This window comes from Apis laboriosa, unplaced genomic scaffold, assembly GCF_014066325.1.
Source record: "Apis laboriosa isolate Shangri-la unplaced genomic scaffold, ASM1406632v1 scaffold34_cov151, whole genome shotgun sequence".
Classification (NCBI taxonomy): Eukaryota; Metazoa; Arthropoda; class Insecta; order Hymenoptera; family Apidae; genus Apis; species Apis laboriosa.
Window position 1 is genome coordinate 619,022 of NW_025222928.1, and position 22,433 is coordinate 641,454.

The following is a 22,433-nucleotide window of genomic DNA, read 5'->3' on the forward strand; positions in this document are numbered from 1 at the left end:
TTATCCAATCAATTTAAAGAATTAATCTAGAATAAATTTTCTTCATATTTATTATAGGTTCGAATCGATGAAATGGAAAAGCTTTCGTTTATATTTAATCACGAAAAATTGAACGCAAGAAAAGAAATTGAATTCCTGAATCTTTCAATTACACGTATAAAAACAACATTTTCCAAATAATGTATAAACAATATATCGCGCGTAATTAATTATATTCAGCACATTGGATGGATCGTTTCATTATAAAAACGTTATCGTTGCTTGCATTTCCCTAACAGCAGACAAAATGAACGGAAGGCAGTGTTTAATCGTGGAACAAACTTGGAGGAAATTGAGAATAATATTAATTCAGACTCATCATTGTCATACAGTAGCCATTTAACGGGATCCGTGTTTCCATTAAGGAGCTATCAAGAGCCTGCCTCGAAGAGATTCGTCGTATTATTTTGGATTCCAATATAAAGAAGGGACGTTATCGAAACGAAATTCTGCGAGGATTCGATGAAATTGAATCTAGGCTGGCTCAGATTCGAAATCGACGAAGGAAGACGCAACAAGAGCCTTCTCCGAGTTGAAATTCTGTAATTTTATCGGGCGGCCAGGCTCTGCTATAACTTTCAACCGAGGAACGAACGGCTTCTCGTTGACAAGTTCGTATCGGATCGGATCGGGCATAAAGCGAATTAAAAAAAAAATGAAATCGATTCACGAAGATTCGAGAAGATTGTTAATACCTAGAATTTCTCGATTTATTATATAAAATTTTAAATCTAATAATCTAAATGTAACGAATGATTATCGACGAATGAAAAAATGGATTTGGAAAAATATTTTAAAGATGAAGTGTTTTAAGCAAAATAATATTATCACGTGATAAACACTACTGAGTAAATTAAAAAACTACTGAGAAAAAAATTTAAGAAAAACTTGAAGATTATCTCTCTTTCCTCAAAAATAAAACAGATCAAAAATTTAATTTAAAATTATCTCAATTCTATCTTATCTAAAATCTTCTCAATTTTCAAACGCAGAATTATTCGGCAAATAAAAAAAAAAAATGCTTGCTATATTATATAAAAAGCTTTACAAGAAAGTTTCACGTGAATTTGGATTATCACGAATGCAGATGGTATCGAGTAAATAAATTTCTCACCCCTTTCTCGCCAGTTTTTCGCTCGCGAGTCGAGCTTCCTTTCCAATATTCCATACGATACTCGCTCGAGAAAACTGATATATCCGTCAAGATTCTTTTGTTCGATTACTGAACAAAGTTTATTCATTCGTTGGAGGCTTCTTACGCAAACAATTCATGGTACAAAAGAAGAATAGAAATGGCAGACGTGTTACGAGAAGTGAAAACAAGTTTGACGGGTTTTTACGTGGAAAATATTATTATGACGATGTTGTTCGCCAAGGATGACGAATAATAATTGTTTCGAAATGAAAAGATAAAATGTAAGAATTTGTTCATCTATATGATTTTTCTAATTTTTATTTCAATCATTTTTATGAAAGGAAATATATTTGTATTTGAGATAGATTAATTTTGAGATTTAATTGAAATTTTTTTAGAAAGGATTTATCGATGAAAAAAAATTTTGAATCGAGTGAAAAAAGCAGGAAGGTTTTTTTATTCTGTAAAATTCAATTTTACACGCAATCTTTTGAAATTAAAAATGTTCTCATTTGTCGTGCTTTTTAAGCTTCGCAACTTCAGTAACTCGAACATCCAGGCAATTTCATTATGAATTTCCAACCTTTCCGTATGGAAACGTGTCTTAATGTTTGCTTGGAAAAAGTACATAAATTTTTCTACCAAAATTTAATTTTGCATTACAGGCGTTTCGAACTATGAATTTCCTCCATTTTCTTACATTCTCCTCTCTGGACCTGATTCAAATTTGAAAATTTAAAAATCAACCCGAATAACGTTCGAAATACGAAGAATTTCTAGTTTCAACCCACTCAAAAACCTTAAAAATACCTGAAAAAAATCAACCTACTCCATATCATTCTTCATAAAGTTCAAAAATTTTATATTCAAAATCTGAACAACGATCCTTCAACTCGTTCCAAGCAAACAGAGTCTCCTTAAACGAATTTCTCGTTGCCCTGTTTCATTAAAAAATAATGAAAATTTCATGAAAAATTCAAATTTCAATTAAATCTCAAAATAAATATGAATTTACAACCCTTTAATTCACCCTTTTCATCCACATAGTTTCGAGCTCCTCGACTAAAAATATCCTGTTCCATCCCTTAGGATTACACATTAATGACACGATAGAGGTCCAACAGGGGCGTTAAATGAAAGAACAGAAACGATGAGGAAAAGAGAGGAAAAATGGAGAAAAAAGAATATATATATATACCCGTGGATCAAGTGCATTGTATGCGTTTCGACTGGCGTCAAGTGGCCTTGCATGGGATTGCGTCGTCGTCGGGACAACGTGCACTCATTAGCAGGTGTCGTGCTTGTGATATTCATCATTTTTCCAGCTTCGAATCGGCTGGATTAATCGAATGGCTCGAATCGAATGAATTAATCGAATCGTTAATACGCCGCTTAGAACCGTTTAGAACAGTGATGGTCCTGAAGGATTGCATCGAGAAACGACTGTTTCCATTGGAAAATGTGGAAGGGAAAAATCGTTGGAAGTGTGTTTTCGAGAATGATGATGGTGTTTCGTGTGGAATTACGTTACGTTGAGAAAGTGGAAAGAGAAAATTGTTGGACAGAGAAGCTGTCTTTCAAAGAATGATGGTATTTTGTGACGTGGAATTGTCTCTTTCGAGTTGCGAACGAGAAGGAGAAGATAGATTATTTTATTAAGAATTTATTAATTAAATGCGTTGGAAAAGTGGGGGAAGTGGGACGTTTTATTTGGAAAGGAATTGAATGCGACGATGGAAGAGACTTTTGCATAATTAGCTATTCAATAATTCATAGTAATATAATATAATATAAATAGGAGTACTTGGAATAGTTTAATGTAAGCCGAGAAACAAGGATAATAAAATTATCTGTAATACGGAATATGGAATATTCAAGAAAATTAAATATAATTTATCAGAATTTAAACTTGGCTAATATTATGGATATTATAATTTCTACATTCAGAATTAGTCGAATATATATGATTGATTTTCAAACGTATATTTTTAATAACATTTTCTTCGAATGATAAAATTTCTAATTTCTAATTTCTTTTCAAAATATTCAAATTATTCTCTTCGAGATGAACGTTCCATATCGAGAATACTGATATGAAAAATTCAAATTCGTGACTGGAACGAAATATCGTTCAAAAAGGATGATTTTACGTGAAAAAAAAAAAAACAGGTCAACGAGGGTGCTATTATTCCGAGTAGAATATTTGAATAGAATTTTTGAACTTTTGAATGGATTAATGCATATAGGGTTACGTGATATCTTCGTCTCACAAGCTATCTATAGTAGAGAAGAGATATTCAAATTATTGAATTATATATTCCAACTATACTTTAGGGGATGATTTTACAAGAAAAGATAAGTCAGAGAATATAAAGTAATTTTTTCATTGTATTATGATTGATTATGTACGTACAGTCTCATCTTGGCTTGGTTCCTGCGACAAACTACTAGCTTCATTATGGATATTTATGACATTAAAAAGAAAAAAAAGGAAGAATTAGAAACGAAATAAAAAGTACTTAATGTAAAGCTGAAACTATTCTAAGCAACGTAAGTAACTCCATTTCGTATTTTTGCACACATATTCGACTTATATTTCCAAGTTTCCAAATTTTTGAAGATTATCCAAAATTCCTTTCGTTCATTATTACACAGATCCCCTCTACTTTTCTTCAACTTTTAAAAACAAACAGAAACGTGCATTTATATATTGGCAATTATCGAAACAAAATTAGAAATATTGGAAAATCATTGAAAGAAACAGAAGGGTAAAAATTATTTTCCAAATCGTCTCCCTTAATTAATTCCTCGAATGATACTCACTTATCTCCCCTATTCATCGATAAAAAAAAAAGAAAAATAAACCAATACACAAGTGACAAAAAAAAATAATTCCTAGATCTAATATTTAACACTTCGAATTGCGATCGAAGGGAGTCGATCGTCACTTTCGCCCATAAAATTGCGCCCCGTCTCGCGGAACAAACGATTCTCCGATAATCTTTCCGTGTAAGTTTCAATGGCGTCCCGTATCGGCGTGTAAGCAGCCTGATGCACAGTTATTTGAATGGGTGCCGGCCAGCGTGGCGCGATGAACGTGCAAAACGGAGTCGATTTGCGGGCAAAAGGGGTCGTTCGCGTGTGCACACGTATTATACATGCATACAACCGAGGCGATCCCTTGTCAGAAGCTTGACGCTCGAGTTCTCCATCCCCGCACAAGACAGATTCGAATGCCTTCTTTCTCTCTCTCTCTCTCTTATCCTTTTTTCGCTCGCCTACAACAAACGCGATCCATCTTTCCACCATCGTCCGGATGGAATGCTCCTCGTCGTGTGACGAGTTTTCACCGACGAGCTAGGGGATAGTCGAGGGAATTTTCGAAGGGATGACAGGCAGAAAGGGAAGTAAATTTCGGAAACGTTCGTGGAGATTGATGTATTCGATACTTGTGTGAGAGTTGGAACGAAGAGAAAGTCAAATCACTTTTTTCTTTCTTTTTTTTTTTTTTCGTGGAATAATAACTGGATGAATACGCGTATAAGTGGAAAGAAAGTAGAATGTTAGCAGACTATCGATATTCGAAAGTTTCGTTATTCGAGCGAAAAAACGTTTCATTATTTTTTAATTCGTTACATTCGTGGATATGAAAATATGCAAAATATTCGCAGTTTAGAAAACGAGACAAATTTCTATGCACATTCCCCCTTATTTCCTTTTCCCTCGTATTCACGAATTTTCATAAACAAATGTCGGCACATTCATACATATGTAAAAACTGCGTAAAACATCTGACACGGAAAAAGTTTCTCCTTCAAACTTCCCTATATAATTTCCCTATATAATTTCTCTAAATCCATCCTTTCGAATAATCTCGACAACTCTCCGTTACATAATCAATATTTCTCGCAATGCGTCACAGTCTTCGTGCATACGCAGTTTTGAAACGGGGAAAACATTATCCAATCCAGTGCTTTGGCCCCGCGCAGAAACTCGGTTACTTATTTCCAAACTGTTGAACCCGCCTCGAACTTGTGCGGTTCGTTTTCGATTCGAACGAGCACCAGGCCTTTCCATCAAGGATCTGGCCGACGACCACGCTTCTCCTCCCAGGGCCATCGGGGTGTAACTACTTCCGCCGAGTTGCGGGCAGCCGACGACGAGAGCCGCATCAACGACGTTCGCAACAGTGCACGCTCCCTGATCTTTGAAACGGTTGCAAAACGGCGTGGTTGGTGTCACGTCGGTGCACAATTTACGCGCGAACGAGCCTGCTTTCCTCCTCCCCTCCCTCTCCCGCTTTTGATTCGCGTTTTCTTCTCTATATCACCGCCATATATTTGTATATACATTTTGATATATATATATACATAATAGTATATGCATAAATAGAGGGAGAATATTGAAATTGCGCCGTTGGAAATTGTGCGTACATGTCTGCCGGGGATTTTTATGCATTTATGGAAAATTTAAATGTGACGGGAAACACACGATATACATAAAATAATATCGGAAATATAATATTCCAACAGTTCATTCGAAACGGGGGTTGACTAGCAGTGGTAAACAACTTTAAATAATTAACTCTCGAAAATTTTAAATATTTGATCCTAGAAAAGGTAATTCTTCAAGATCACGAACGATCAAGTACCAAAAACCAACAAATCTACTTCAAGAAACTCAAGAATTCCAAAAAGATAATAGCAAATAATTAAATTCCCAAAAATGGTGAATACCTGTTCCTAATCGAATTCTTTATAAAATTCTCTTGAAGAACACAAGGAATTAAATATTAAACCCTTCGAACAACGAATCTCAGGGACTACGAACAGACTTGATTTTATTAAATAAATTTACCAGTAACTCTATCCAAAGAAAATTCGTTAGACTAAATAGAAGTTAGATTAAATCAAACGATATTGACTTATGCTGCGCGAAATCTTGTCAGTTTTTCATCATACAACATAATTTTCCCTGTTTCGAAACAACGATTCTCGGCTCGATCGAGCTTTATTTCCGATTTTCTTCGAGAGAAAGGATCGTTCCTGGACAACAAGACGCGCGTAACGAAGCTGGAACAGTCGAGTTTTCATTATTAATAATAACCAAGCAACTTCACCCCCGCAATTTTCTTGTCGCAGCCTGACCAAAACGGAACGCGACGAGACGAGACGAGTGAATTATTGCAGCACGTTTACGGAGTACGTGCTTTCAACTGGTTTTGCCGAGAAGACATTTCTACCCTTCATCGTCGCGTTAAACGTTTTTCGTTGCGCTCGGGAATCGATGAATAATCGGCGATTGAAAATTGTTCTGTCCGAATCAATAATTTTACGTTTTCGGGAATTTGCTTTCGTTAAATAGAAATCGCTTTTTTTGTAGAATATTACTGTATCATATACGTCTATATAGGTACGCAGAAATATTCGTGAAGATATTTATTTTACAAGGAAATTTACGTATTTTGATTTTATTAAAAAATTTTTTCCACGAAATAATTTCGATGGGAATCTCAAATTTTCATTAATTTTTTTTCAATTGGAAGTACTTTTTATAACGCGTTAAAACTTGAATATTTCGAATCATTGAGAAAATAATACATAAAATTAATTTTATTTCTTGCAATTTTAATGAAAGAAAAAATTGATATGTAATACATTGTGATCTACAAATTCAATATATATAATTATGTCTTGTTTCGATAAGGCAACTGAGTCAAATTGGAAAATGAATTAAAAATATGAAAATAAAACCGATCTTTAGAAAATCAGGAATATTCTTCAGGAGAGATTTTTTACATCGATGGTACGTTCATTTTGATACACAAAGGGAACAACGAATTATGACGAAGCAACGGTTGTACGGGGTGGGAAACTACTCGTTTTAAAACTACATTAATTAAACCGACTTTTAATTTGATATTTCCACGTTTCGCCCATTTCATTAAATTTCTTCTGCACCGGCGAAAAACACGTTCCACGTGGAACAAGCTATAGCGCGGTACGAGATACTCTTCGCTCGTATATCTCTTTAGAACTTTAACGCGTTCATTGTTCGTGCGTCCATTCTTCAAACAAATAAATATAAAAATATTTCCTCCATGTTCGCAATTTTATCGTACAAACATTTTTCTTTCTTTCTTGAAGCAGACTTCGCGAACACGAAAACCTCATTAGATTCGCAATTCTTCTTCTGAAATTCATAAAAATTCAAACTTTCGAACTTTCGGATGGGAGTGAAATATAACAATACATAAAACTTTGCGACGCGAAAAAATTCATTAGATTTTTAATATAAGAATTCAGAAGTTTCCGGAAGCGATTCGAAAGATCTTTGAAAAGTTGGCAGCGCGAAAACTTCGTTACCCGAATTATTCGAAAAATTTATAACAATTCACCGAATTCGCCCGAATTTCAACACGAAAAATACTTGGAATAGTGCACGAATTCTTTTAAAAAGCGTGTACACAAACGATCGATAATAGCTTCGAAAATTTCTCCTTCATCGATTACGATAATAATAGAGAACGAATTTATATATACGCGGGAAAAAAATCATGAATCGTTTACAAGAGATTCGACTAAGACTCTGGAGGAACACGATTTTGTCTACGATTTTGTCGAGGATTCAATTCCGGGGATAAGCCGGAGGAAAAAAAAAGCTGGAACAGGGCTCGCGATCAAATTGAACGTCGAATCGTGCGTTTATCGCGCCCTAACGGAACTCCCCACCCCATCTTATGGACCCTTTTCTCCCCGATACTCTTATTACTCCCCGTCCCCTGGTGTCGAGAGACTCTTGATACGGGAGGGGGAGGAAAAAATCCATCCTCGCGTCGCGACGCGAATTTTCTTGGACGCGATACGAAGTCTGAAGTGTGGAGGCACGCGAGCACTGATTACGTCGAAGGAAATCTCGAAGGATTTTCGCTCGGATGACGGAATTTTTTCCTGGACGACGATGCTTATATCGCGTAAGATTTCGAGGCGTGGATGGGATACAAAATCTGTAAGGTGAAGCTCTCCATAATCGATTAAGTTTTGCGAATCGGTTGTGAATATTTCATTTTATTTTTTTTTTTTTTTTTTAGAAATGATTTAGAAATTTAGAAACAGTAATTCCAATAAGAATTCCTTTACGATTAATCACATCATCAACAGATGTAATTCACTCATGAATTGTTTCATCATTAGGTATTAAAGTTGATGCAGTGCCAGGACGTATTAACCAATTAAATTTAATCAGAAAACGACCAGGAATTTTTTTTGGTCAATGCTCAGAAATATGTGGAATAAATCATAGATTTATACCAATTATAATTGAATCAATTTCATTCATTCTAAAGTAGAGGAAAGAGAAATTATTCGTTAATTTCAATTTTTCATCAAGATGTATAATAAAAACGAAGTTTTATTCTATCTGTTGAATTATCACTCGTAATCTCAAAATTTTGGTTCGACTTTAGAGAATAATTGAATATTTAAAAAAAAAAAGAAACCGATTATCGATCTACTTATCTCTAACCAACATTTCTAAGAAAAATAAAATGAAATATTTACAAATTCGCAGAACTTAATCAATTTAGAGAGCTCCACCATACGGATTTTGAAATCCAAGTTTCACTTGGAAGCAATTTCACGGAGGGTTCGACGAATCGAAGAAAGCAGATTCGTCTATCCAGGAGTAGTACATGGCATGGATTTATAAAAAGGTGAACTCACCGGCGCAGCTGTATCCATTTTTATGAAGGATGTACCCGTCCTTGCAATCGCACTCGTACATCCCATCGTGAAGCTCGTAGCAGAGTTGCTCGCAGGGAGACCCGTGGCCGCATCTTCCTGGAATGCAAGAAGACGGTTAGATGCGGGGTGAAACAAACGAGGGATGATGAAACGAAAGAGGATACATATATTGTGCATGGTCCCTCGTGATACGTTCCACATTCGAAAGGGAGATCTCTCGGGCATTTATACTCTCTTTTTATTTTCAACGGCGAATGGATTGAATGTTTCGAAAAGATGAGGCGATCGTTCCTTGGAAATTAGAAAATTAAACCGTGCGATTCTGTTTGAAGATCGAAATGATCGAAGCGGGATGTAATGTCAATATCGTTTGTTGGAGAATTTTAACTGTGAATGTATGAATGAATTATATTTTATTTAATATTGATATTATCAAAGAATTGAATTCGACTTTATTCTATTACAGAAATTGAAGGATAATGATCTAATCTTTGAGCAATTGCATTAAATTCACGATAAAATATTCTCCACGAGGAAAAATTTTAAAGACAAGTCCAAACGCCAGATTAGATATCGATCATGCTTATAATTATCAGTAACACATTGTACAATACGAATAGATGAAACGCGAGAAGCGTGTGGAACAACAAAGAAAGATAATTGCACAAATTCCAACAAATTTCAATCCACCGTTTGAAGAATGGAATAAAAGAATAAAACTGAAAATATCCAAAAGCGCACATGTTGAAAGATAATAAAAGTTCATTAAAAAAATTCTCGCTTGGGAAAAAACAATGCAACTCAACTCCGTCCTCAACAATGTCATCCACCCCTCTCCCATATCCAGTTCACGTTAATCCTATTTCTCGTGCAACGAATCCGTCCAATTGAATTTAAGACGAGTCTAGAATTCACGATCACCTGATCGAGGAGCTTCCCCTCCCCCCCCCCCCCCACTGAGGAGAGGAGACGGTCATCGTATCCTACGATGGTTGAGAATTGGGAGGGGAATAAAGATCGAGGAGGTTGGCGAGAGGTAAGAGGATACGGGAGGATCGTCCAGGAAATTGTAATCCTGCAGGAAGTTGGCGGTTGAGATGTGTGAATTATTCCGGTGTTGGTTGGAAACGTCGATCGTGGAAAATCTTTAAAGCGCGAGGCGGAAAGAGGGAGCGACGCTGAGCAAGCGTTTCGACGGGGGCGCGGAATAATTCAAAGGTAAATGAAGCGCTTTCCCCCTCCTCCGCCCCCGAGAAAATAGCCGAGATTTATCTTTAACCCCTCCCCCGTAACGCTATGCGATTTAATAAATTCGAGATGGACCGCTCGATTATTAGGAACCCTCCTCTGAATTCAGGATAGTTTTTAAGAGGTCGAGTTTGTTCCTTGATTTTGGTAAAATTTTTGGTAATTTTTAGTTTTTACGGAATATTTTTGAATAATCTTTTTTAAGGATATAATTTAGATGCGTATTATTAGATTCGTTATTTATTAACAGTTTTTAAACAAATTCATATTAAAATAATAATTTTGTTATAAAGAAATTTCAAGGAACCACTGGATTTCATTGGAATCAGTAGCGATTCTCTCTAAATAATTAAAATTCCTGCAACATTCCCCCTTCGATGTTAAAACAAAATCGCACGGATTCGAATATTTCTGCGAGTTTCCTATAATTTTGGTAATTCGAGGAAATTTCAGAAATTCTGTTTACAAGATTTTACCGGGCTTTTACATTGTTTCCACGGGATCAGGGATGGTCCACGGTTCTCCATTATCATCCCCCGGCCGGGTGGATTTATTCGAAAAGTCTCGGCCACGTAAATGCGCCATAAATCCGCGAAGTGAAGAAAAATGGATCATTCGCTAACTCCGGCTCGGAGTCAACCCCCTTTCACTCGCATCCCTTTCACGTTTTTACGGCCCCCCTACATTGAAATAACTTTCGTTATTTACCACCTTTCGTCTTTCGTTATGCTCGCATAATAAATAAAACGATAAAGCCAACAACTTTCCACGCACAGCGTAGTTATGGAAATGATTTAAAATTGATCTTGATTAAAAATTATATATACGCGTGTGTCGAAAATTTGGATGGATATTTTGAAAATTGTCGACGATTTATTTTCGATTAATTAATCAAAATTCGCGATGAGGAAGATCGAAAGTTAGATCGAGACACGACGTTCTTGCGACTCGAACGTTTCCGCGTGAAAATAATTTACGAATGTTTAAGTTGACATCAAGTTTGTGAACAAAGATTCAAAAGGATTTGAATGCAAATGTTCTTTCGAAGATTTTTGCCTGAAATGGCGAGGTTCCGTCTTATTCCAAATAACAGAATTCCAAGTTCCCCATCTCTTTAACAATTTAATCAAAGAAGAATTTCTATTCTGCGATAATGAAACTTGTAGATAAGAGATAAAATAATTAATGTAATTAATTAAACGCAGCACGCAACGAAGAGGAAACTAGAGTTCAAGTTTTATTCGAGACTTACATTTCCAACCTATATAATAATTTCATTATCTTTCTAATTCTTTCCAAAAAAAAAAAAATATAGAATTCGTAAATTTCAACAACAAAAAATTTCATAACGAACATCAAGAAGTTCGTTAACCACAAAACTGTTTCAAAAAAAAAAAAAAAAGAAAGAAAAAGAAAATACAAAAAACAACCCCTCGCGTACACACGTTTATCCCATTTCCACTTTTTAATCCTCTTCACGCTCCGTATTAAAATCCACCCAAGAGGATCGCATTCTCGCGTTAAGAAGTCGTGCGTTGCAAGAGAAAAGCCATAGGGCAAAAAACGATACCGAGGCAGAGGTTGTGCGTACCCTCATTTTCCTAACAAAAAAAAAAAAAAAAAAAAAAAAAAAAAGAAAAGGAAAAAAGAAAAAGCGAGGAGAAAATATGTGATTACTTTTACGCCTTGCACCGGCGGCAACATTTTCGGAGATTACTCCCTTAAATTCCGTGTCACGCGCCATTCTTCTCCTCTCCCCATTGTTCCAACGCGTTCAAACATTTCCACTCGCTCGGCTATCGCCGCGTTATTCCCCCTCCCCTTGCTCGAATCCAAATCTGTCTCTCTCCTCGAATTCAGCCAAGGTCCAGAGAAGTGTGGGGAAAACTGGGCCGGATGGCAACAACAACGAGAGAGTGGAAACAACAACGAGATACGATCATTGGAAGGAAGATTGTATTCCCGATAAACGTTTTAACTTACGAATTTTGTACGTTTATGCATGCATGAACGAAATTTTATACAATTTTATTATTACTTTGATATAATTGGAAATTGTTGATTCGTGTGTAATGTATGAAAAGTAAACGCGTGTTCCTCGTAAATTGATTAATATTTTCTACTCACTCTTATCGAAAATAAAGAATATTTACATTTTATCGAGTTTCATTCGTTCAATTTTTGTATTACTCTTATCTTCGCGTGTAATAATCACACAACGAGCTTTGTAATCGTATAAATCACAAAATTAGTATCTCTACAATTGGCAGAGTAACATTATCTTTTACATAAAAATTGCGTCAAATTAAAGAAGAGAATTGGGTCAATGATTATTGCAAAATTACTTCCAAAATTTATAATATTATTATCCATTAAAGAGAATGTTGACGAATCCTTTTTCCAATTTAATTTTCCAAACGAAAAATTATAATCGACGATAACGAAGAGTTAGATGAAGACAGATTGTAATCATTATGCATTATCCTTCGATAGATTCGAGAATTTTACTGTGTCGACGAAGGAAGTGAACCAGTTCTACTTCCGCGGGGACAATTTCGCGCTAGTCACGAAGGTGGAGGGATTCTCATTCATTAGGATAATTAACGTCAGCTGCGTCGTCACTCGTGCCAAGTGCTTCCATTATTCCCACGTGTGAGAAATATCGTGTAAACGTCGCGAAACTTTCCCCCCCCCCCCTCCCTCTCCCTCGTGTGTGCATTCGTGACCCGCATTCCGCCTCGAGAAGGTCTTTGCAGGAAACTGGGAAACGTAGTTTTTTTCTTTTCTTTTTTTTTTTTTTTTAGGAAACACGAAAATGGATAATAGGAGCGTGGCACGTTACGAGAGAGGAGTTATAGCGACGTTGGCTGTTACACGATGGGGTTGTATTTTGGTCAAATTTGTGGAAGAGGAATAAGACTAAAAGAGAGATTTGCAATTTTATTCGTGTCAATTTTTCTAATTGACTCTCGAAATATCTGGGAAAAGTTAGATTAATCAACGTTAATTAACGTGATGGGATGGTTGCGGTGGTTGAAAAATTGGAATACGATAATGAGGTCTAGTTAAGGTAGATTATATCTATTAAATTTACGAGGGATTTGGAATTTTAGCAAAATTCTTCTAGTTGACATTTTTATTTTATTTAGGAAAAATTGAAAGGTTGGAGTTATGCAATGAGTATAATGTCAGTTACGAGGATGATTGAGTTTATGGAAAGAATAACAGAAGTAATTTGAAAAAAAGAAATTATTTAACCTAATTTTGAAAGTCGAGAAGTAAAAAAGGACACTGTTTTTGAGTTATTGCAATTGGTTAATGTACTTAAAACAATAAGAATATTTTATCGTTCGTATTATGTTTATTTACAAAGAATAACAATCTAACTGATTAACAATTATATTTTGTTTAGAAAAAATAATTATTATCAATTAATTGATCGTGTATTCTCAAATATATAGTCATTAATGGAACGTTTTTTTAATTATGATGAAAAATTACTGATAAAAGAAACTGATGGAACGATGAGAAATAAAAAGAACTAATGGGATCCAATAATTCTTTATATTCTCACGGAGTAGCGTACTTTGTATCGTATCGCTTATATTAAAATATTACCGCGAACTAAATTTGCTTGGAACCCTAGGATTTAGAAGTGCCACTTCTTTCAATTCTTTTCAGATGCTATAAAATGGTACGAGCACTCAGAGACATCATATTTAATTACGAAAAGACGAAGTTTCATCGTATGCTTCTTTTCTTTTTTTTTTTTTTTTTCTTAGACTCGTATTTCGAAGATATTGATTATCATTTAAATCACAGAGTCTCTATAATTGTAAAAGATATTTATACTCGCGATTAAACGATTTCCAAGTGCGTGAAATAAAGATTAGGAAGCAAGAAGAGTTTCAAAGAATTTTTTTGAAATAAATTCTATTATATCAGAATAGATAAAAAAATTTGACACGAAAATGTCGCATAATCCGGATAAGATGATAACTTGATTGAGGAAAGGATTAAAATATTCAAGTTTACGATACCAAATTGCGAGATAGCGCGCAAAGTTCCGTAGCATTGGAAAGGTTTCAGGGACTGTAAAGGCTTCGATGGAAAGGTTGAGGAATTGAGGGGAGAGAGCTTTTCTGCGAGACTAGCCGGAGGCAAGTCTTATTCTTTAAGAAAATTTCAATGACAATACCTCTTGAAATTTCAAAAGTTTCTTGTTGCATGTTATATCACGGATACTAAACTGTCTAAATTGTCCTTAATCGAGGATTTGGATATCCTCGAATAATCCTAAATATCCCGATACCTCAAAACATCCTAAGATGTTTGGGGTAGCCTAGCATCTCCTAGGTCCCCAGATATCGTAATATCCTCAGACATCTTTGGAAACCACCAAGTTCCTGGATACTTTGGTGAAACCTTTGAAAAGCATCAAAGGCTTTTGATCGCGTACAATAATTAAAGTCCATTGCACTGGAATGATTAAATTCTGCTTCTGACATGTCTCTGCAGAATCTCCTCTCATTCGACAGTGTTATATCCCCCTTTTTTTTCTTTTTAATATAATGCGTTTTTATCAAATCTTACTTTGTTACTTTATACATAAATTCAAAATTCAAAATAATATCATTCATCAATAAAAAGTGTAGTATCGTAAAGTTTCAAGATTGTGTGTGGAATTTTATTTCTTCAAATCTAATCGTGTTCCACGCGTGTATCCCAGATTTCTATATCCATCTTCTATCTACTAAATTTCGATTCTACGTAATCGAGATAGTCTATCGATTCTCTCTCTGTCAAAGTTCGTCCTGGATCAATCCGCACATCCGGAATCGTGTGTATCGGATCCTATGAATTTAGAATTATTGCTATCGCGTACCAAATGTCCAGCATCTGTCGCGTCAGGGTCGACAAGACCTCTGGTCGTTTATGCCGGATCCCGCGGGACCGAAATTGGTCATATCGGCTATCAACAGCCCGAAATCGTATGTATTGAATCTCCAAGTTCCATGAATGTTCACATCGCCATCCTGAGGCCGGTTATATATACTCAAAGGTGTCCAGATATCCATCGATAGCCCGATTTAAATTTTCCACACTGATGGAAAATTTCATTCACCATCTCTATCTGTTTCAAAAATTCATTAATTATCTCTCCTCTACATATATATTAAAACTTTGTTCAATTAACAATGATGTGATTATTTTTTATACATGTTATGCTACAATATATTATAGGATGTATATCTCGAGGGTAATAATATCATTTTTAAAAGTATTTAATTAATGTTAAAGATAAAGAAAAGGAGAAGATTTTTCATTTCAGACAAAAAATTCACTGTCATTTAATATTTTTAATAAGTTAAAGTGGTTCGAGAGGTTTGGATTATCGCGCAGTCAGTCGGTCGAAAGGCAAGTTTAAACGACAGAGAGAGAGAGGCAAACGTGGCAAGAGGTGGAATGGATGTGCTGATTAACCCACATTAGCCTAGTGACACGCGTGTAAACGCGCCCAAAGCTGCTCCAGTTGTGTCGCCTAACTCGTAATGAGACGTCCTGCGCAGGAATCTGATTAATAGGCTCGGCAACAAGAATGCATATACATCTTTATTAGACGATATTTTAGCGATAATGATGATGCATCATCGAAGAGATAATACTGGCTAATAGCCTTCGATCTACATCAATGCAAACTCGTCGAATAAAACGAAGGAAAATTTATTCGAAGGACACCTTTTATTTTCCATCCACGAAATCATGCATTTAAGATATTTTAAGGTTTATTTTAAGGTAACGAATAATATTTCGATTGTTATAAAACAAGATGAATTTAAAAAATAAATAATAGATTACAATGTCATCTATTTGCAGATTTGTTTGATTAATACGAATGGTAATATTAAATGTTTTGGATTCAATTTACTTTCCAATGATGAAAATATTTTTTCGTTTATAAAAAAAAAGTTGTTGTTTTATATTCAAATACTGCTCGTTCATAATAATAAAAGATTCAATTGAAAGGATGGAAAGAGGACACTGTCGAGAATTGTAATAAATGGCAAAATCAGTTTCAAAATTCTCGATTCGATGAAAGAAATGAATACAAAAAATCGCGAAGAGGGAAGAAACTTTCAATCTTTCGAATGGGTCACCATCATGACGAGTCAATCCCAATGTGCATCGACAAAAATCGACTAGGCGACATATTCCGTGTCTATTTCCCGTGAAATTTATATTCCCCCATAATTTTCACGACCTGTTTCCCTCAAACTGAATACGAAAAAATGGCAGCGAAACACAAATCGAAGAGAAATCAAACGAGAGGAGAAAAAAATATTTTCGTGGCTTTTTAAAAGCGTTCACCCGTTAAAGGCTGAATAGATTTTGATATATATGGACAGAGGAAGTTATTTTTTCATATTTATTAATCAATTTTCGTATCAAATATTAATTCATCAATTATTCTTTGCATAAATGCAAAATACACGAAAGAAAATATATTAGTACAATTTCTACAATTTTCATTCTCTCTCCAAATATCTCTAAAATATCCAATCAGGGAGAATAGAAGAATATTAAAATCTTTTCTTTTTCGCAATTCTAATCGATCCAAAAACAAGGATCCACACACACACACACACACACACACACACACACACACACACACACACACACACACACAAAAGAGGGATGAAGAGAAAAGAAATATAAACTGGAAGGAATACAAGCAAGAAGGGGATAAACAAACACTAGGTAGTAGAACTAGAAACACTAGGGGGATAGTGTATAGGGGAAAGTCGATCTGCCTCTTTACGAGGGAACAAATTCCGCATCGCGACCGGGCATCCGTAAATACGGGTTCCGATTTCCATCTCCGGGGTTTATCGCGGTACACGAAGTTGCCTGAGGGTGAAAAGCCACTCTAACAATAAGTCCACGATCCATCCCTGTTGTACTCCATTCCATTTAGATTGGCCGGCAATGGTTTCTCGGGGAAATCGGCGGAGGGAAACTTGGATCGTTCCATCGGCTTAACGCCCAATCTTTTATCCACCGCGACGAAGACGAGTCGAATTTTCGAAAAGGGGGGAGGAGGATCATCGTGCCCATTACAGACATCGACAGACTTGGAAGTGAGCTCGGTTTCGGAATGGAATTTTATGGAGAGGAAAATCGATCGCGCTCGTTCCCCGAGGAATTTCATCGAATCGAGGGAAATGCACGGTGATGAAGGGGCATCGTATTCGAGGAAATGTCTGCCACTTCCGCCGGATATTTGACTAGTTTGTCCCAGTTCTTCGCGATGCCTGGCGAAGGAACGTGGCGTACGTGGCCCCGCATTCGATATTTCTTGGTATTTTCTTGGAAAGATTTGATTTGGGGAGAGGGGGCATTTGATTCTCCGACGATATCGGATTATAAATAGAAAAATTACGGGGTCCGGAGGCTATTGGATGCTTGTTTGATACGTGTTATTGGAAAGGAGGTGTTGTTATTGAATGGAGATGATATTGGAATGAATATAATTTTTTTTTCTTTGAATTTGAAGGATCTATTTTATGTTCCATTTTTGTATATATATATATTGCGACAAAGGTATTGCCGTTAAGCATTGTTACTACCATAAAAGAAATCAATCTATCGAGAAAAATTTTATCTCATCGATTTATCGTCGAATTGAAAATTTCTGAAGAATTCTTTATCCATTTAAATTTCGAAATTACAATATTACCGCTTTCACCCCTTCGAAACGTGTTAAATATTTCATCGCGCCATAAAACGATTATGTGGAACAAGTGTACATATTTCCAGCAACGCGGATCAACGGAATCCAATAATAGTAATAAAAACAAACGTAGAAAATCTGATTTATCGAGATATAGCTCGAGCACCAGAGGTTATACGCGTTCCAAAGTTCAACGGCCTCCGCGCTAAAGCGTTACCATCATGTACGTTCCTCCGCGTCAGTACATCTCATCCCTTATCTTTAAAGCACTCGAACGAAGAAGGATTGATCCCGAAACAAAGGCAAAAATCGAGAAACGAGGTGCAATTTAACATCGAACGAAGTGAAAAACTGCTCTACATCTTCCTCTCTTCATCTACTCCATATTTAAAATACACTCGCGTTCGATCTCTCCAATCATTCTATTCCATGAACGAATATTCCTAAGACAATTTCTATAATAATATATCCAAAAACGAGTTATCGCCAAAAGAAGCACGCGTGTATTTACAAAATAATCCATCGACGAATCGATCCATCCTCGATCGATCAATCTCTCCAATCATTCCATTCTATTCTATGAACGAATATTCCTAAGACAATNCGATCTCTCCAATCATTCTATTCCATGAACGAATATTCCTAAGACAATTTCTATAATAATATATCCAAAAACGAGTTATCGCCAAAAGAAGCACGCGTGTATTTACAAAATAATCCATCGACGAATCGATCCATCCTCGATCGATCAATCTCTCCAATCATTCCATTCTATTCTATGAATGAATATTCCTAAGACAATTTCTATAATAATTTATCCAAAAACGAGTTATCGCCAAAAGAAACACGCGTGTATTTTCAAAATAATCCATCGACGAATCGATTCACAATTCTTTGATCCAAGAAGAATTGTGAAAAAAAAAATCCAAAATCAAGCACACCTCTTTCTCCCCCTCCTCGTGGACACGATCCCCGAAATGATACTCTTTTTTTTCTCTCTCAACCCCGCTCCTCCTTTCATTTTCCCGCCCCCTTTGTCACTTTCGGCCAAGCATTCTTCCGCTCCATCCTTTCATCGCATTTTTGCCGGTCATTCTGCCACGTCAGATTTCACCCCGTGCACACGTAGAACCACACGACGTTTTGAGAACCTCTGACATAGCCCACCGCCACCCATACCACAACGAGGGAGAGGTAGGTTTCTATAGCAACGAGCTACTCTCGGACACGTCGTCTACCACTCAAACGACTGGTATCGTCCGATTTCGAAATCGGGCGAAATTCAGGAAATTCTGCGCTCCGTGGACGGGGCGCCGTCGTCGATTAGTTTCGGTTCCTTTTTATTATTTCTATACCCTCCCTTCTCCCCTCCCCCCATTTTTGTTTCCCGATATCCGTCGACGAAGGATGGAAAAGAAAAAGGAAGGGGGAGAGAGGGAGGATTCGCTCTCTTTTTCTCTTGGCGCGGAACAGGTGTATCGGGTTATCGATCGGTGGTTAAACACCGAAGCCTCGCTGGAAATTTCGGCTTCGTCCAGTGGTAGTAGAGTAATCAGCTTACGCGACGAAAGCGCAAAATTTCGGAATTTAGATCTGTACTCCCACGAGCTTTTTGCAATCCCCTTCCCCCTCCAAGTCCAAATCTCTCGGATACGAGGCGCCGCGAGTTCTAGAGTTTTAAGCAGCAGGGATACCTATGCAACGTGAATAAATGCGGTTTTGCTCGAGTACTTTACTCAAGCTATTTGTTATTTATTTGTCGTTTATTTGAGAATTGATTGAGAGGAAAGAGAAGATTCGCGAGATTGTTGAAAAGGATCGGAAGGCTTTGAAAGTTCTCACGTCTGGAATTTTTTAAGTTTCGAGTCGAATACATAGAAGAAATTTTGTGATTTTCTTTTTTTCACTGGCAAGCTGTTAAATATTTGTAGATTATTGCGATGGATTAGTGGAGTCATACACAAGATTGGGATGAGTTTGAAGTCGAAACGCAAGTTCAGTTTGGAGGATTATTATTTTGTATAACAAGAAAATGTTGAAATATCTATTACAAGTTTTAAAAATTCTAAAACAATTGAAATATTTATATAGAAATGTGTGTATCTCGTTTGTTAATAATATACAGTAAAATTGTGCGATACAATTATGAATAATTATAGAAATTTTACAAAGAAATCACATATTCAACATCGTACTAATCTCATTAACGATAACGTGCGATAGAATTACGATAATTTCATTATATACGAGTGAAAATCTAAATTACTGCTTTAACACATTTTCATGTTTATATTATTACAATTTGCATCATATTCGCGTGTTGAAATTTGGCCTCACGTAATATCATAAACGATGTTACAAGCGAGATTCGAATTTTTCCGCGTAATTGATCTCAAATCTTGCTTCGTAAATCTATAAATTAAACAAATTTATAATAAGAAATAATCGAATCTTCGAAAAATCAAAAAAAAAAAAAAAAGAAATATCCAAGAAAATTCAATTTCTTTCATCCAAGAAGAAAGCAACAATTTAAAAAAGAATAGAGATGGAATTGTTGCGCGGAACCATGATAAATAAAACTTAGGTGTCTTATTTTGGGATCCGGAAATCCGGCGGATGATCGGCCGCGATAAAAAACGGGAGGAAAATCCTGACGGAGAGCGTCGTGTCAAATCAGACACGGGTTCAATCGTCACATACGTGAACCACTGGCACACTCACGAGCCGGAATGTTTGTTCTAGAACCTCAGATCCCGGATCTCGGAAGGCGTGCGGCGATTAACTGCTCGCCGGTTCCACCACGAGGATTTGTTCTCGAATTCGTGCAAACGAGGACCACTTTTGTATTCCGAATGGATCGTGGAGCAACACTGGATTCGAAGAACTTTTTTACAATTCGTTCTAGAAAAAATATTCTCGCAGTGCCTGCGGTAATTTAATTTATAAAATTTATAAAATTGGGATAAAATCAAGAGAATTCTTTAATCTTTTAACGATTCTTTTTTTTCTTTTATTCAATGTTGAATATAACTGTTCTGGAATATCAAACTGGTAAAATATCGATTTTTTTTTTTAGACGAGATTATAATTGGAATTACGAATTTTATATTATGAATATAATTTATAATTGATATGATGAAAATGTAAAAGTATTATTTTTATAATACTCGGATAATAAATTGATCAATTGTAATTTTTGGTAATGAGGTATAATTGATCGATTTGTTTTTTCGTGAAAAATTAGTCGTGAGGATTTATAATTGGCGATTTTTTTTTTAAACAAAGATTGTTTAAAAATGTATATCTGTCAATATACGATCAATAGTCGACGCAAAAAGTATGAAATTCGATTACAAAAGTTCATCGACAGATACACAAATTAGTCACGAAGTTGCATCGACTAATATTATCATCGATGCTTGAAAATATTTTTCTCCCTATTATTTTTAATCATCTGTTATTGAAATTTAGTGACGAGCAACGTCGAAAATCTATCTATCAAAAATCACGAAACGTTCCCTTAATACAATAAAATAAAAATCTCGCTCAATTGTATAAATTCAAAAAATAAAAAAAAGAATCAATTTCTCGCGCAGATGGTTTATCAACAGAGGAATCGAATTTTTTTTTTTTTCTATAAAATAATTTTTCAATTTAATGAAAGATGCAATTACTGATAAATAAGAAGAAACGTATTGTGATAAATATTATAGGGAAAAATATACGAATAATAATAAACGAATTTTTCTTCAACGTTTTCGATCAAATGTCTCTACAATGAATAAAATTTACATTCCCTTTATTTTAATTTATAGTTTAATAATTGTAATTTAACAATTGTATGCAATGAAGATTAAACTTTCATTTCTACTGCAATAGTACGCTTCCTCGTCATCTTAATATTTACATTTGAACTTTTAAACTATCTCGACGAAAACAAGAATAATTAAATTGCAGATATAGCAATCTATCCAGTTCACTCTAATTAAATATCGTAATATTCTCTTCGAATATTTTATCTCTTTTTTACTTTTATCTTTTATCATCGTGCATTCTATAAATTCTTAAACGATTAAAATTTCCTATAAATACACAATTACGGGATGAAGTATTTTAAAAAAAGTTGGAAGAACAATCATCTGTTTATTCCCGCTTTATTAAAACAAATTCACCTCTCGATTGAAACGAAACACGCTTGATAATAATAACCAAAGATACGAAGAGCGTTTTAAGTGGCCACGAGTTCGTCCGACAATTCCACGTTCTCTCCACCATCCGTAATATCACAGCACGCGTTGTTCCCGATCGATTCTCGCGTCGAGTCGCGTATCCCGCATGTGCGACGCACGCACGCACGTGCGTGCGCAAATTTCTCCCGCGATCCGTGGCGAAACGTGGCGAAACGTGGATACGATCGGGCCTCGTGAAAAATTCACCCGTGCGGAACGGAAACGATGAATCGGCCCGATCCCTTTCCACCCTATCGACGCCAGCTGTTGAAAATGAAACGGATAAGCCGCTCATACGGGAAGTGTCT

The 22,433-nt window shown here is 35.8% G+C and overlaps 1 protein-coding gene across 2 annotated transcripts in view; it reads right to left on the reverse strand.

Moving 5' to 3' along the window:
* LOC122715063 (pikachurin-like) overlaps window positions 1–22,433 on the reverse strand; it is a 189,036-nt gene that overhangs the window by 125,645 nt on the left and 40,958 nt on the right. For both annotated transcript variants that reach the window (XM_043936974.1, XM_043936976.1), the window contains exon 3: window positions 8,896–9,012. In XM_043936974.1, coding sequence (XP_043792909.1) covers window positions 8,896–9,012 — 117 coding nt within the window. The remainder of the gene's footprint in view (window positions 1–8,895; window positions 9,013–22,433) is intronic.